At 40.9% G+C, this 15,940-nt stretch overlaps 1 protein-coding gene across 3 annotated transcripts; it reads left to right on the top strand.

Annotated features, from left to right (window-relative positions):
• The first annotated feature begins 21 nt into the window (after window positions 1-21).
• On the top strand, window positions 22-15,434 carry dgcr2 (DiGeorge syndrome critical region gene 2). 3 transcript variants are annotated; one of them, XM_083930188.1, is made up of 11 exons: window positions 22-391; window positions 6,578-6,610; window positions 7,698-7,820; window positions 10,334-10,420; window positions 10,665-10,875; window positions 11,319-11,395; window positions 11,500-11,682; window positions 11,784-11,987; window positions 12,354-12,506; window positions 12,736-12,972; window positions 13,055-15,434. In XM_083930188.1, the coding sequence occupies exons 1-11, from the start codon at window positions 310-312 to the stop codon at window positions 13,261-13,263; spliced, it is 1,599 nt and encodes a 532-aa protein (XP_083786314.1). In that variant the 5' UTR covers window positions 22-309; the 3' UTR covers window positions 13,264-15,434. The 3 variants fall into 3 exon arrangements, with proteins under 3 accessions (XP_083786314.1, XP_083786315.1, XP_083786316.1); XM_083930189.1 differs by lacking the exon at window positions 6,578-6,610 and having other exon boundaries at window positions 7,703-7,820; XM_083930190.1 differs by lacking the exon at window positions 6,578-6,610.
• Window positions 15,435-15,940: the final 506 nt, after the last annotated feature.

Raw genomic sequence — 15,940 nt, 5'->3', positions numbered from 1 at the left:
ATGGGAGGCGGCGGCCATCTTGGATCAGCTCCACACAGCAGCAGGAGAGGACGGACGTTAACGGCAGTTAGCTCGAGTTAGCTGGCCGGGCCAGGTCAACCACAAACCGTGTCGCTTTGCGGTGCGAAGTATGCTTTATTATACACGCGGTTTTTCTTCGTTTGCTGCCGCTCTGAGTGCATAAAAATGGGTATACAGTGTGTTAAGCGTCTAACGTTATAACTCCGGTGAAGAGGGCGGCGGCGGTGCAGATCCTCGGTATATGTTTTAAAATTTCTGGATAGAGGAGTTACTATGAATGGAGGATAAATGTTGCCAAAGGCTGACAGCAGCAGTTTCGTCCTCTTCTCTCTTCTCTTCGTCCTCACGCTTACGGACCCACCACGGACAGGTAAATAAATCCCAAGTTATTTCTTTCCTTTTGCATACACTCCCGTGGGGAGAAACGGGGGATTACAGCCGTAGCAAGCAGCAGCAGGTCAGGCGGTAAAGGCCTGTTGGATAAACCGGGGACTCTGGTGGTTTTTAAGCCGTTGTTGTGCCACTGCTGGGCCGTGTGGAGGACCGCCTCGCTGCCTCCACTGTAGCGGCAAGATAAAATAACAAGAAGTGGGTGAAACATACACACACCGCTGCCTCTCTTCAATAAGCAATTATTGTTAAACTTATTGTTATTTTAATTGGGAAATGTCACCCGTGAAGATAAATCCCTGTCATAATTCCCCAGAAATAAACACCTAATAAATATTTTCTTAAAAACAATGTAACCTGGGTGCGTTTACCCTGCCACACGTCCTTTGGTTTGTGTCCGCTTTGTTGTAATTTGAAATGCATGCCAGATTCATGTTCCTGCATCACAAAAGCTGGCTCTCATTGACTCATCCTTCAGCTACACAGTTAAAGATATCAGAGTGATAAACTACACAACATTACAATTCTCATGATACTTTCCTAAAGATGCCCCTGCTGATTATGTGCAACACCTACTACAGACACAATCAAGCCTTATTAAGGAAATACAAAACCCCTAAGAAGCAAATACATATGGTGCACGTTTGTTTAAAGTAGTCTAAACACGTCCAGTTCTAATAAGTATTGGCACATTAAAGTCTTCAAGTAGTCATGATGTCTGTCACAAAATGTCAGTGTTTTTCCAAGCAGGGAAACGATTTCACGTCATTCGGCTCAATCGAAGTGAAAGCCTGTACTCGTGCTTTGAATGCAGGAACTTGCATAGCCTTTCCTGGATTCCTTCAAGCAACAATAACATAGATGTATCTTGTGGTTTCCTTTAGGGCCGATCTTGTGATCCTGGCAGCCCCTGTGGATTGGAGAAACTGTTATTAGTTCAAGTCACGAATAAACACTTTATTGTTTGGCTTAATAAAAAGGAATGCCCAGAAAACGCAGCACACACACGCACAATTCTTCTCTCGTTAATTTGTGTGTTCGGACAAATATTAGGTTGATCCTATGAGGCTCTTTGTGGTTAATTTGCACTCCGTTATAGAGTGTAATTCATCTTTTCAACAGTGAATTAGTTTGTTACTTTTAACATTAAAGAGTGAACACAACAGCTTTTTTGTTAAAAAACAGTTTGAGAGAAAAATTAAGGTTATCTTCAACCATATTCTAGCCTTGTTCTTAAGGCTGTTAAAGAGAGAAGTGCCTGAGTTTAAACCACTTCTAGTTGTTTGGGGGATAGTGTGGCCTTCATGCCAAGCCTCCTACGGGGGGGGACTATCTGTCCTATCGTATTTTTGCACAAGCTGTGAAACAGACGGTGTGTTTTTGTAGATCATGCTCGTGCACATCAAGTGCATGCTTCCCAAAACTTGATGCCCACACAACTTGGACGTACAGCTTATGAATAACGAAGTTTGCTTGAACATAATTCAATAAAATAAGTTTCAGCAGGTCTGAACACGAAACACTTTCCCTGTCACACAGGTAGGCTTGAGCCATCTTGCAGTGGTTATTGCCCTCAGTTTTGTACAAACTGCTCTGTATATATCCCAGTGAGCCAGGCAACATTAAAATATTAACAATTTTGAATGTATCTGGGCTTTATATACTCTCCATCCTAGGGAGAATGAACCATGTTGGTGCTTTTAATTCAAAATATGATTAGAATCACTTTAGTCTCCAAGTTAGTCGTGCAAATAATGTGTCTGTGGGTTGCTCATGCACCTTTGTTTTACATTGCACAATATTGCAAAAGAATGTGACAGATTAAACAGAAATGATATGATCATATACATGGGAAGTGTTGTTCCTATGTGGTTAGCACATGTGCATGTCTGTGGTCGCTTCAGTATACTCCTAAACTGCAGAGACATGCATGTCCCATGATCGTACATTGTCCACCTGATTAATGTGGCCATTTGTCCTGTGTCTGTGCGTGTGTGTCCCCACCTTTAGCCCAATGCAACGCAATAAGTTCAGTCTGGTTTGGCGTAACATGTCCAAGACTCTGTGACTAAAATCTTGCCTTCAGCTGGCCATGAACCAGAGCAACCAGTCCACTAAACTTTGTTTATCGTCTGTGGGGTTGAGCGAGCTGTCTGTGTTAAACTGGGAGCTGGTTTATTATCATTGTTTGTTCTGCACAAAAAAGGTGTCTGTATTCGTCAACACTCAGGCAGATGTTTTTATTAAACTACAGTTGTTGACAGTTAGCTTTCACTGAGTTAAGGTTTGAAAAAAGGCTTGTGGAAAACAGTAGCTGTTGTTGTTATTGTGTGCTACATGTGTACAAGGGAAACTCTCGACAATGTCCCTGTTTTATTATGTTTGTCTTTTATAAAGGCCGTGACACACCAAGCTGACAGTTAGCCGTTAGTGGAAGCTGGGCCAACAGTCCGTCGCCCTATAATGTTAAATCGGCATCGGCATCATAATATGGAACTGCCAAGAGGTATTCATTGGCTAAATGCTCAAAGCCATTAATTGTTACGTAAAATAACTGTAATCCATCAGCAGGTTACTGGTTTGAAATGGGAGAAAGGTGATCCAAAATATTATCCTATTTTAGGAGTAATGCTTTATCAGCTTTGTTATTGATGTCTCTCAGGAATTAGAAGTTTCAATCACACGTTTTTCACCTTCCTACACAAAACATTCTGCAAGATTTTGCTCATGCATGAAAGTGTATATGGAGGAAAGGAAAATGTCAGCAGAGGAAACTGAACTGTCGCATGGAAAAGAGAATTAAGTCAGACTGAAGGCCACAGATTTTGTGCCTGATGTCCTATCAGCTGCCTGCAGATCAGTTACAGTTATTTTATGCCCAAGGTCGGTAAAGATCATCCCTTTTTATCCCTGGAACACTAGAAATGACCAGTATGAAAATAGTTTTCCTAGCATTGTAAACTTGTCATATTAGCACTAAAAAGAAGTTTCACAGTACTGCAGGCTAATGTAAGCTATCCATCTTGTGACTGCAAACCAAACAGTAATTTTTGTGAGGAAATGACCAGGTGTGAGTTCATCCACATAGTGTAATGAAAATATATTGCTTTAGAATGTGAGGTGGTATAAAGAAAGACAGAAATGAATGCCCATGCCCACTCACTGCCTCTTCTAACAGTGAGCCTCAGTGTTGATGTGAATCATCAGTAGCTGAAGATGATGCAGTGTGCGCTGTGTACAAGGCCAGTTCACTGTGCCGTTGTACTTTGGTAGAGCTGAGTTGGGGCAGTCTCATACTCTTTATTGCATTTCCCTGTTGGTTATGTAAGACATGCAGAGGCTCACTGGTCTCAGGGCAGCCAGTGTCCACTCATTTGTAGACTTGACATCACAAAATCCCAAGCTTGTGTTCGAAATGCCCCCCCCCCCCCGCTTGTCCATAGCATTCAGAACTGCTTCATTTGTCCTGCCTCAGTCATTAATGCAGATGATGTATATCCGTCTATACATCATTAAGATACAGGAAGCCTGTGTGCTTGCTAAGGGTGTGACAAGACCCTCAGCTCACAAGAAGAAACACGAGACACGATATTGAGTTCAGGAGAACGAGGCGATATTTTAACACTATTTTTTACCTTTTTAAGTATTTTCTTTACGTGGTTGATTTTAGCTGAGAGCTGTGGTGGTGATGCAGGTGTCTTTGCATAGTGCTCACACTCATTACATATTGATACCGTGAGACAACGTCACATTTTCAAACCGCAAGATCTCGTAGGACCATATCCTAGCATCATGTTGTGGTTTATTATGAGGCATCTTCTTCTAGCTCGTCTCAAAAAATATTTAACCTCCTTATCTAATGTGTGCAGTAAAATCTCTGATGAAGGAAGTTTGTCCATCGTTTGCACTTCAAGTGAAGGCTGTTTATACATAGAAGCTTCCATTAAACCCAGAGATGATCAAGCTGTGCCTTCGACATGTGCTCTGATCTGAAAACCTAAAGGACCCTGGCTTTCTGAATAAATTCTACTCTTTGGTTCAGCAGCAGTTATCAGAGGAAAAGAAAGTGTGAATACTGATCTGTGCAGGCAGCATGTCTTTAAAGGCTATCTGCATGTCCTCACAACTAGAAAATGCATAGCTGGCTTATGCTTTCTGGTTCCTGTGGTTTGAATTAAAAGAGTCAGCTATGTTTTAGATACACAGCCCCCAGCTTGATGTGGGTCTTTTTTTTGCTTACTTCCCAGTAGGGCGATATGTTAAAATGTTCCAGTCGGTCGCCATAAATCACCAACTGGTGATTGCCAATATACCCGCCCAATATAAACAAACAATGAAATGTTAGCCATATTCTTACACTTATTTTCTTTATTAAACTTCCTAATTCAATATGTTAGCTTAATTACCTTGTCAACTCATAACATACTTAATTCAAATGCGACAGAAACTACATAAAACACATCAAAACTGTCTTTCAACTGTTCCAGCAATCAACAACTCTGGTTTGGTCAAAATACAGAGTAAAATGAGAAAATATGGCAACTCTGTCTGTTCTTCAGCAGCTGACATTAACAACCTAAATGATAACAACTGCCCAAGAATCGCCCCAAAAACGCACAGTCTGCAATGTACTCAGCTAACATAGCGAAACAACACGTCTTATCACAATATGTGTTATTAAAGAAATGTGTTAACTTTCACTCACCCTGCAGTTGTGTACAGGCTAGGAAAATGCTCACATCTCCCTCTGGTAAAGGTGTTGAAGATCATCATAAAGTAGTGTGTATACAATATGAATTAAATGAGATATTATATTTTTACATCATTATGTTGCAAGGCACTTAATAAGATCACCTTTGTAAGTCATAAGAAGTGTTTACCAAACCTATTTTTCTGCATGTATGCTTTAATTATTAAAACTACATCTGGGGTACATGGTCTTTAATGTTATCCATCAATTTGACACATATTCAGGCTCAATGATAATGCATCAGGTCCCAGGAGACTGAGACAGGTCTATAATGCGTCTCAATCCACTTAGCATTAACTCAGACACTGTGACGTCTGCTGTGTTGGACATCTTTAAGGCACAGTGAAGGTCGATCTGCACTGAGGTCAGCCTTTAAAACACAGGCCTTTTTATAAGTGTTTTTCTCTATTTATAGTTGATAATAGCACAGACTCATGTAGCGTTAGCTCTCTTAAACTATCCATTCTGCTGGAGATTCACTGTTTTAAAGTCAATCAGGGAAATGGGGTTTATACAGTCAAATACAACTATATATGAAAATAAATATCACATCTGCACTAGTTTATATGGCAAACAAGTGAAAACAGGGATATAAACAATACTTATTTGTTCTGTTCTGAGTCATAACGTAAGCAGGATGTTGTGCAAAATGAAGTCAATACAACCTAATAAAGCAAGGTTTGTGACCCTTGTTACAGTGGAACATAACAAGGTTACATCTGTTGTAATGAAAAATTACTGTTTTTGAAAACATGATTTATCGTGTTTTTTTGGAGGTCTGTATTCAAACCAAGATAAAAGCTCCAGGTTAGTTTCTGAAAACAAAGCTATAGATGAGGCTGTACTCTTGACTGTTTAATAAGGTGAAAACTCTGTTTACATCTGGTTTGTATAATTAAAACAATCCTTTTGTGGGACATTTGAGTTTTGCATTGCATTTCCAAGCCACACGCCCACACACTTATCATTAATTTGTGCATTAGTCAGAACTCTAGTACAAATAAAGAAATGTTATAATCACTGTATTAAAGCCCAGTGTAGGTTGTTGCTCTGTGGGATCATGTCACCTGAGCCGGTTGGTACACACATGAAACAATAGTCACTTGAAATAGCTCTGAGCTGTTTTTTTAAGTAAAAATAGTGTTGCCATATTTGTCAGGTGAGTGGGTGGTCCAGCTCCACTGTAGGTGGTTAACATAACCACCTGTATCCAAGAACAGATGGTGTAATGTACCCTCTACTGGGCAAGCAACTGGGGTAACCACTGAGCACTGACAAATGCCAGAGAACTATTGACTGTATAAATCTCCTTTATAAACAACAGAAAGAGCTGCACAAACTCTCAAATATTGTCCCAGAAAAGACACAACACATTGACACACAGGATAGTCATTCTATTGTTTCTATGTGTTTCAGGTCCGCGGCTAGCTCTGGCAAGATTATTGTCAGGTAAGCACGCAGTATATCCTTTAGTGTAGTGGCTGTCTGATCTTTTTATATATATATATATATATATTTCTATATTTATTGTAATCTATCAGCAGCTCCTTCAGTTTGAAGTATTACTGACCCTTAATAGTTTCATGATAATGAGAAACCTCCCTTCAAAAAAGATAAAGATTCAAATCTTGCGTTTATGCATTTTTTACAAAAGAAGCAGCCTCTGAAATGTTAAATATCGTTTTCTTAGTAGTTAACATAGTTTATATTAGAGGAAAAACAGTAAATAAACCAGTACCAAGCATTATTGAAACAACTCCAAAAAAACTTCTTAGACTATTCTTAAATGTAATGCGCGGTGTGATTGGCAGACTACCACAGCCGTTCCAACCCTGACAGTCTGGTGCGGTGAAGTCCGGTGTGCTGTATTTGTTCAGTTTGCCGATATTCTTCCCTTCCATGATGGGAATCAAATTAATTAGAAAAAAGGGGGTCAAATGAAGTACTCTACTGGTATAGATATTACTTTAAGGGTACTGGTATTGGTAGCGTAATTTTTCTTCCTCACCCTGTGATCACTAACATTGTTGGGACTTGTTTGAGGAAGGCAGAGGCCTCTCTTAATGGCTCAGGGTCCGGAGACCACTTAGCTCAAACTGCTGCTGCTGAAGGTTATAAACGGACATTAAGAAGTTAAGTGTGTGTGTGTCTTTCCAGCTGCCCTAATAACTGAACTGCTACTTTGAGACGTGTACAAAGTCCTATTCTTTTATTTTCCGGTGTCTTATTTTTGGGGATATACATTTCTTTCCAGAATTAGAGATATTAGTTTTTCTTTTCCAGGATCCCTTTTCTAAGTTCTACCAGTTATCCTTTATGTGCTTCTTTGCTGTGTCAGTTTATTGAATTGGTGAGTGGGCTCACATACTGACAGGAAGTATGTGAATATACTGCTGATTAAGTTCATCCCACTGGTGCAGTGATAGTGCTTCATTCAGTCCTCTGCTGGACTCTGACATGAAATGGTTTTCTCTTGTTTGGAAAAGGCTCAGTCACATGCAGATTTGACCACACAAACTCTCTTGTTGTATTTCAGAGCAGCGCTGCAGCCCTGGGCAGTTTGCCTGCCGCAGTGGGAAGATGCAGTGTATCCCAATGTCCTGGCAGTGTGACGGCTGGACAGCATGTGAGGACAAGAGTGACGAGATGGACTGTCCCCGTGAGTATGGCTCACTTAAGCCCCTTTACACCCAATCCGTTACCTAACACCCATAAGGTGATTGATTTCTGGAAAGAATAGCAACACCAGGGACCTTTAGACACTAGCACACAATCAGATCACAGCTGGATGGCTCTAAATACAGGTGTGAATACACCCAGAACGCGCTGAGATCTAATCAAGCGACATCGAGAAATGTTCAGTGATCCATGTGGACGACAAAGGAACGGAAGCAGCATGTAGTGTGAGCTGCGCAAATGCATCCCTGATTAAACCGAAGGACGACTCAGTCACATTTGTAGTGTTTCAAACCCCCTAACGCAGCTCAGTCTAGCTGATTTTCTTTCACCAAACAGCTCAGACATGGTTTAAAGTCTTCAGGTACAAAAAAGTCCTCCTAATCCCCCACAGGGAATCAAAATTCAGGACTAGAAGCCCTTGACTGACAGCGTCAGATGGCAGGGGGAGGTTAAACTCTGAGTGGCTGCACATGTGTCTCTGTTTTTGTTTACCACTCATTGATCTCTTCAACTTCAATGTTGCGGTGCTAAGCCTTTGACGGAAATCCTATTGTTTTCACCCTCATAAATCCAGTGAGACCTTATCCCCAGATCTCTGACCGCATAATAGGAATTATTAAAAGGATTGAGTTCAGCATGTGACCTCCATTCAGCAGTGGTTGTGCTCTAGGCCTGCCAACAACACTGTATACTGATGGAGTCTATTCATTCCTGAGTAAAACTGCATTTATAGAACAGGCAATGAAAATGAAAGCACAGATGCAGAATACCTGGAAATGCTGACCAATCAAAGCATGCCGGGCTTTTTTCTGGAGGGGGTCTTAAAGAGACAGGTGCTAAAACGGAGCCTTTCAGACATGGGAGAATACAGATATATTCAAATAGACATAATGAGGAAATAAAGTGTTTTTCGAAAGACTGTAAGCATTAAAAAATGTAAACATGTTGAAGTAGAAACACAAAATATAAGTATGAACCTTAAAATAAGCAAAATATGGGACATTTAAAACAAATGCACATGCAGTATGTTCTAGTATGTTCAGAAGCAAATGTGCAGATTATTATCAATTGAAAACCCCTTGCACGGTGAACATCGTGTATTTATTTACCCATTCCCTGTGTGCTGAGTAGCTGTGGTTTCATAGAGAGAGGCTAGAAAAACCCAAACAATGCTCACTCATGCCTCAGTGAGGGCTTATTGTCTGCTAAATCAACAGCATGCATGGAAATCAATGTTCTTGTTTGGGATTAGCTCTTTGTTGAATAACACGGTGAGGTGGAGCAATCCCTCACACTAATACCAACTAGACCAGAGGAAACTGTTCAAACTTATAACTTCAATGCAGGTCGAAGAGGAAAATGTATTATATAAACAACGTCCAGTTGGTTCCAACAAAGTAGTATTGTCTAAAGATGGAGAAAGTAAAACTACAAAGTGTTTAAATGAATTATTAGCAAAATTGTGTTTTCAGTTTGTCTGAATTTAGGGAAGCTGAGTTGCTCTTCCTTCCTCATAAATCACAAGAAACTCCTGCTACAGTATAATTTTTTATGACCTGTAGTTCCTACTTTTTGCCCGTTCTGCTAATGGTTATAATTTCACTGAATCAGGGGAGATTAATTTAGTTAAGCAGCCAACGGTGTTACCTGACAAATCACCTGTAAATGATTACCAGCCACTTCTTTTTCAGCACGAGTAATAATAGATATCAGCCTGCTCCTGTTACTTTGTCAGCCTGTTTCCCTTTTGTATGTGCAGCTGTTCCTCCTGTTGATTTCTCAGTCTTCAATGCTGTAAGACACATTTTCTTGCATTAAAAAAACAGAGGACTAGTTACAACATTTAGAGATGCATCCAGACCTCTCACTGATCTCTGTCTCCTTAAAGTCTAGTTTTTGCTGTATGCGGACTATGCTGTGATTTTAGATTTGAATCACTGTATACTCCTAATGATCCTTATACGATGATACATTATGTTCTGCTTTAATGTGAACAAAGTAAGGCATTTGTTCTGCTTTTATCTTCCTCAGATCTCGGTCAACTTCCTTAATATGTTGCAAGTTGTCGATGGTTGTTAAGACATGTTTCTAAATCCCCTTGAGTATAAATGTTGATCACTCTCCTGTCTATTTACTATCTCTTAGAGGCACCAAAAGGCCAAAAAAATCATCTTAAAATGTTGATAAAATATAAAGAGAGAGATAATAAGTGAGAGAATACAGTGCAGTTTGATTAAGCTATAAGTGCATATATAAAAGGCTTTTGCACACACATGAATAATAGCGTTGATTTTCCAGGCAGAGCTTGTGTAGAATCTATTTATCTGTTTTATCGATGAGACGCCTGGTTCGTTTCATCACAGGCTTTTATCAAGTTGCACAACATAAACCAATATGTGCACTTGCTGGGATTTATTTATTTTTTAAAATAATACAAATAAAGGTATGAGGTAACTTGTCCACACTTGTTGACCGTGATTCATTTGTCTGCAGCTATTAAGGAGGAGAGGTTTCGTTTTGGCAACGGATACGACCAGGATGAAGACGTCATCGGTGTGGCTCAGCCCGTGCGCTTCAACAGTAAGGATCTCACTTTTTATTTTAATGTGAGACAATACAAGGAACCACAAAGTGATACAAGACCGACTCAAGAACAGTCACACGAAAATTTTTTTTTTTTAAATTAAACTAGCAGTGCAAAATGAAATATTTCCTGTGCTTATTCAGTCACTTTTCAAATTCATACCCCTATAGATATTATTTTAGGCTTTTTATCAATTATCAATTATTTTAGGCTTGTTTAAGTTTTCTTTTCCATCCACAGAGAAATGCCCCAGTGGGTGGCACCACTACGAAAAGACGGCCAGCTGTTACAAAGTGTACCTGAGGAACGAGAACTACTGGCAGGCTGTGGATACCTGTCAGAAAGTGAACGGCTCACTGGCTACTTTTGTTACCAACGAGGAGCTGCAGTTCATACTGAAGATCGAGGTGGATTTTGACGACAAAGTCTGTGAGCGCAGAGACCAGTGCAAGTGAGTTTTCTTTTTAGTTTACGGAGTTTGGTTTGAAAAATGTAGCATCAGTGTAAGCCTCTCATTGTATGTTGCCTTGTCTTGTATTTGGCCTTTATTTACACAGAAAACAGCCGTCTGAACAGGCACGCTTTTATTTATTTAGATAAAAAGGTACTCGAGAGGTCAAGCCCTTATGTTGAAAATCTACTCTTGTAACTTACATTTATGCTTTGCCCTTTCTGATCTTTTTAGTTTTCAAAAAAATAAGTGTACAGTATAAATACACAGTCAAATTATCAGTGTGTTTCAGCAAAGGGGGTTGCTGGATGGTTGTAGGCCATCTAGTGGACAATTGTGGCATTTTAAAGTGCTCTGGCTTATGCATAACCCCTGAACTGGACCATTTAACACAGTACATTTAAACACTGTAGTAATTTTTTTTTTCATGTTTTGTATTTGAGGTTTTGGGTGGGCTACCAGTATGTGATCACCAATCAGAACCACTCCCTGGAGGGCCGCTGGGAGGTCGCATACAAAGGTATGTTGCTTTATCTGCTCTAGGAAGCCAACCACTGTTCTCTAACGTGATTGTTGTAATGCTTAAAAATGTTTTGCCCTTTTTTAATTTTTTTACCTCAACAGGGTCAATGCAGGTGTTTCTACCACCTGAGGGTCTGACCAATTTTGGGGAAGCGTCGCCCACTCAGGATAATGTCTTCTGCGCTCAGCTGCAGCGCTTTCAGATCAAAAGCATGAATGAACGAGGCCTGCACAGCTGGCATGCTGAGAACTGCTACAAGAAATTCCCCTTTCTCTGCAAAAGAAGTATGTGCTAATTTCATCATTTCCAACAGTTATTAGTTTTCTTCCAGTCATATCGTATTTCTTTGGTGGGATTATGTCTTCAGGTTATATTCTCCCAACAGGGCAAACGTGTGTGGATATAAAAGACAACGTTGTAAACGAGGGCTACTACTTCACCCCTAAGGGGGACGACCCGTGTCTGAGCTGCACGTGTCATGACGGCGAGCCTGAGATGTGTGTGGCCGCGTTGTGTGAGCGTCCGCAGGGCTGCCAGCACTTCCGCAAGGATCCCAAAGAGTGCTGCAAGTTCACCTGCCTGGACCCAGGTACTGCCACTTTAGCAGAACAGTTGTGTTAGCTGCTGCATGGTAACCTCGAGTAGTCATTCTCAGAGGGTTACGCAATTTCTAATGTCTTGCTGACTCTTTCAGGATATTTTTTACACTGCAAAATACATCCAACATATTATTTTAAAATATTTGTTACATTTTGTTAAATAACAAAATCAGGATTCAGTTAAGCCTGTTTTTAACGAAGAGCTGACCTGCTGTTTACGCTACTACATTTATCATCAACTCGTTTTTTTTTCATATCGTTTTATCTTCATACATGATAAATTCCTCTTGAAACTTGGCAAGAGAAATCTGTGCATTATACTCTTATTTTGTCGTTTTTCCTCTCTCTTTCCTCAGATGGAAACAGCCTGTTTGACTCGATGGCCAGCGGGATGAGACTGATCGTCAGCTGTATCTCGTCCTTCCTCATCCTGTCTCTGCTGCTCTTCATGGTGCACAGACTCCGTCAGCGGAGACGTGAACGCATCGAAACTCTGATTGGAGGAAACTGTGAGCATTAAACTTGTGGAGACGCAATAATAGTTTGGTTATGTGGTCATAATTAAATTAAATCAGCTGCAGCACACAAATACACAAAGCTTCACTTCAAAATTGATGTTCCTCCAAAGAAGTTTAAAAAGCAATATAATGTGTGTTATTGGTTTCTTTTAAAAGGCTGATTTTGTTGATGTATTGTAGGTGCAGTTATTCCTCGTCATCCTGTTTTTCTCTGTCTCAGTGCACCACTTTAACCTTGGAAGACGAGTCCCAGGCTTTGACTACGGCCCGGATGCCTTTGGCACCGGCCTCACTCCCCTGCATCTGTCTGATGATGGAGAGGGAGGCGCTTTCCACTTCCAAGAGCCTCCTCCACCATACGCAGCCTACAAATACCCGGATATCCAGCACCCTGACGACCCCCCTCCTCCGTACGAAGCCTCCATCAACCCAGACAGCCTCCTCTACGTGGACCTTGGTAGGCGCCGACCCTTTTACTCATGTGTCTCATTAGTGGTCAGCTTCCCATCTTAATTTCCTCTGTTTGTCGTTACTCATAGGGCACAGCGTTTCCATGGTGCCGAGCCAGATGAACACCATGGTAGACGGGCTCCAGGCAGATATTCCCAACACCTCTGGTCCCGTGCCAGCCTCGGTGCCGTCTTCTCAAGAGAGGGAGGACTCCATAGATAGCAGCACCCTCCTGGTGGGGCCCGACACCCCGACAGATGGCCACGCTCCCGCAGACTCCCTCAGTACCATAGTATAGGATTGTGGACGGGTGGCAGGGCACTGCATCTGGACATTACCTGCTGGTTGGGGGAGGGTCATGAGTGCGTTCTGCACCGGAAGAGAACTCAGCAGACTGTGGTCATTTATCAAAAATACTGACTGCAGGGAGGAGAATTAAAGTTTGTACAGACGCATCAGAATCTGCCCGTTTCTTTGAGGTGCGAGGACGCCCTCTTTCAGAAGACTCTTCTGCTTCTCAGTGTTGTTGTTTTTTAAAAAACTGACATCTGAGGAAGCAGTGGACTGTTGCTTTGAAGAGAGAGGGGAAAAAAACGCTACATTGACATTTTACTTTTAGCCTCGCCTGAGCAAAGCTTTTGAAACATCTCAGAGTTGGCCCGATTGGTCGAGAAGCCCTGATGTAAATACCCCTTCAGGTCTGTGCCTCATTTTCTTCTACATGTGTGTCACAGTCCAGCACAAGACAGAGAATGACAGACGGACGGTGAAGCCAGCTATTGTTCCTTGTGCTTTTTTTTTGGGTTTGCATCTTACTCTTGTTCGAACAACCGTATCTGTGTTGATCTGTCGGCCTCCAGGCTAAGATATTGCTTTCATCAGCCCCATGTGTCGCGGCATGTCCCAGATCTCAATTTCTACTCGCTCATAAGAATCCACTGTCCCCTGACTTTCTGATACATGACGTTGTCTTCCAGGTTTATAGCGCGTATTTGCAGTAAAAGTTTTGTAATTAAGGGGTTTAACCTTGCAAGAAAGTATGGTTAGTTTCCTGTTATAAGGGTTTTTATTAGGTAATGCCTACACAAGGCGTTATGTATCAAGGAATGTTCTGGTACTGACAAATATCATGAGTTGGTTATTGTGTTCTTTTTGCTGATAATTTATGACTGCAGGCTGTAATGTTGATTGTTTTATCGTGGGATAGACGGAGTCTGAACTCCCCGCTGATTAGCGAGCAAAGTCGCTGAAGCTTTTCAAGTGTACGTGTGACGATTACGGGTGACATCCTGTCATTTAAATTTGAGAAAATCAATTTATTTAAGCTAACTGTTCCAATCATGAAGTGATTTAATCATGCAGACGTCCCATATTTGTTACTTTATCATCAACTCCTCGCAGCATAGTTGTGTATTTGCTTACTGAACCATGTTTAGTGATTTAAAGCTCAATGTTTTGCACGTTCATCCCTCAATTTAATCAGGGTTTTTTTTTTTTTTTTTTTTTTGCAAAGAAATTTGTTAGTTGTCACATTTGGATGCTGCCCCTTCATTCCTGATGTGTTTGTATGTGCGGTTCTTAACGCGATACATCTGTTATCTCAGTTATTGAGGATGTTTTCAGCTCCTGATGAAGATCAGCGACTGTAGGTGTGAATCTTTTTTTCTGTTTGGTGTTGATGGGTCTGTTTACCTTCCTTGTTTCTCAGTGGGATCGCAGTTTAAAAAAAAAATTGTAATAAAAAGAAAAGTGTAAACTCTTATACTTGGAACTTGTTAGACCCCTTTTTATGACGACAATCGTTTGATTCACTCAAGGATGAATTTCACAAAGCCTGATAAGTTAGATCAGAGGTGACCCACAACCACCAGCATTCAAACCGCTTTTGATCTGCCTCAAGAAAAAACAGCTGTAAATGTGTCTGAATGACCGTGGATCTCATGTTTGAGTTTAATGTTTGTAGAAAACATTATTTTAAAAGCTTATTTTCCCCTATTTTTCTTCTTTTGTCTTGGCATTGACAATCCACAGTGGATTATTCAACAAACAAAATCTCAGAAATTGTGGAAAAAATAGCGTCTGCATGTCTGTGTGTGTGTATAAGAGATGGTGTTCTGGTTTGGATTTTTGTTTTTGTTCTCCATGCGAGTATGTTTGGTTTTATTTTTCAACCTGCGGTGCATGTTTTTATCTTTCCGCATGTTCGGAGATTTTTGTTTTGATGGAAACATTTTAAATCTCAACAATCTGTCCTGTACAGTAGATTCAAAGACTCCTGCGTATAGTTTTAACATCTCCGTGTGCATCAGAAACCTGCCCCGTGACCCGAACGGCTGCATTTAAACTGTAGATTCTGGTCTAGACTATGGTGGTTTGAGAACTAATTTCTATTCGATTTTAAATGTTTTCTGTGTAATACAGCAAATGCTACATTTCATTGTCTTTTATTTCATAGCCTTTCAAATTTGAAAAAAATGCATTATTTGCAAGTGGGGTGGGGGGGGCTTGTGTTTTTTTTGAGGTAGATGTTAATCTAATCAAATGCCAAATAAATTGCACCATGAAGGACGACTCATGCGTCAGTGAGTATGAACACAGCATCATGTTGAACCTCATCAGTCACGACATTTAGCTGCTCTGTGAGTCCTGCAGGAAAGTCCTCCGTCTACAGTGGCCAAATGTCAAAGAGGATTAAGGTTTGATGCGGGGAAATCCCCTCCCAACAGGTGAGATGGAGGTTGTGGGATAAATCCAATCCACGGCAATCAAAAGATTCAAATCATTTAAAGAAAGCGGATATAGCGCACCTCGCGGTGACTCATAAGGCAGCAGGCGGAGCAGAGATAGCGATACCCTGCTGGAGAGTGTTGTGGCTGAAGAAAAGAGGCTTTGTTCACACGGGCCAAGTAGTGACAGAATCACATAATCTATTCCTGGATGGAAGAGACGCTGTTGAGTCAAGACAATGATGATTG

Source organism: Echiichthys vipera (genome assembly GCF_963691815.1).
Source record: "Echiichthys vipera genome assembly, chromosome: 16".
NCBI classification, from domain to species: Eukaryota; Metazoa; Chordata; class Actinopteri; order Perciformes; family Trachinidae; genus Echiichthys; species Echiichthys vipera.
The sequence above is the reverse complement of the archived record's forward strand: the minus strand, read 5'-3'. Positions and strand labels throughout refer to the sequence as shown.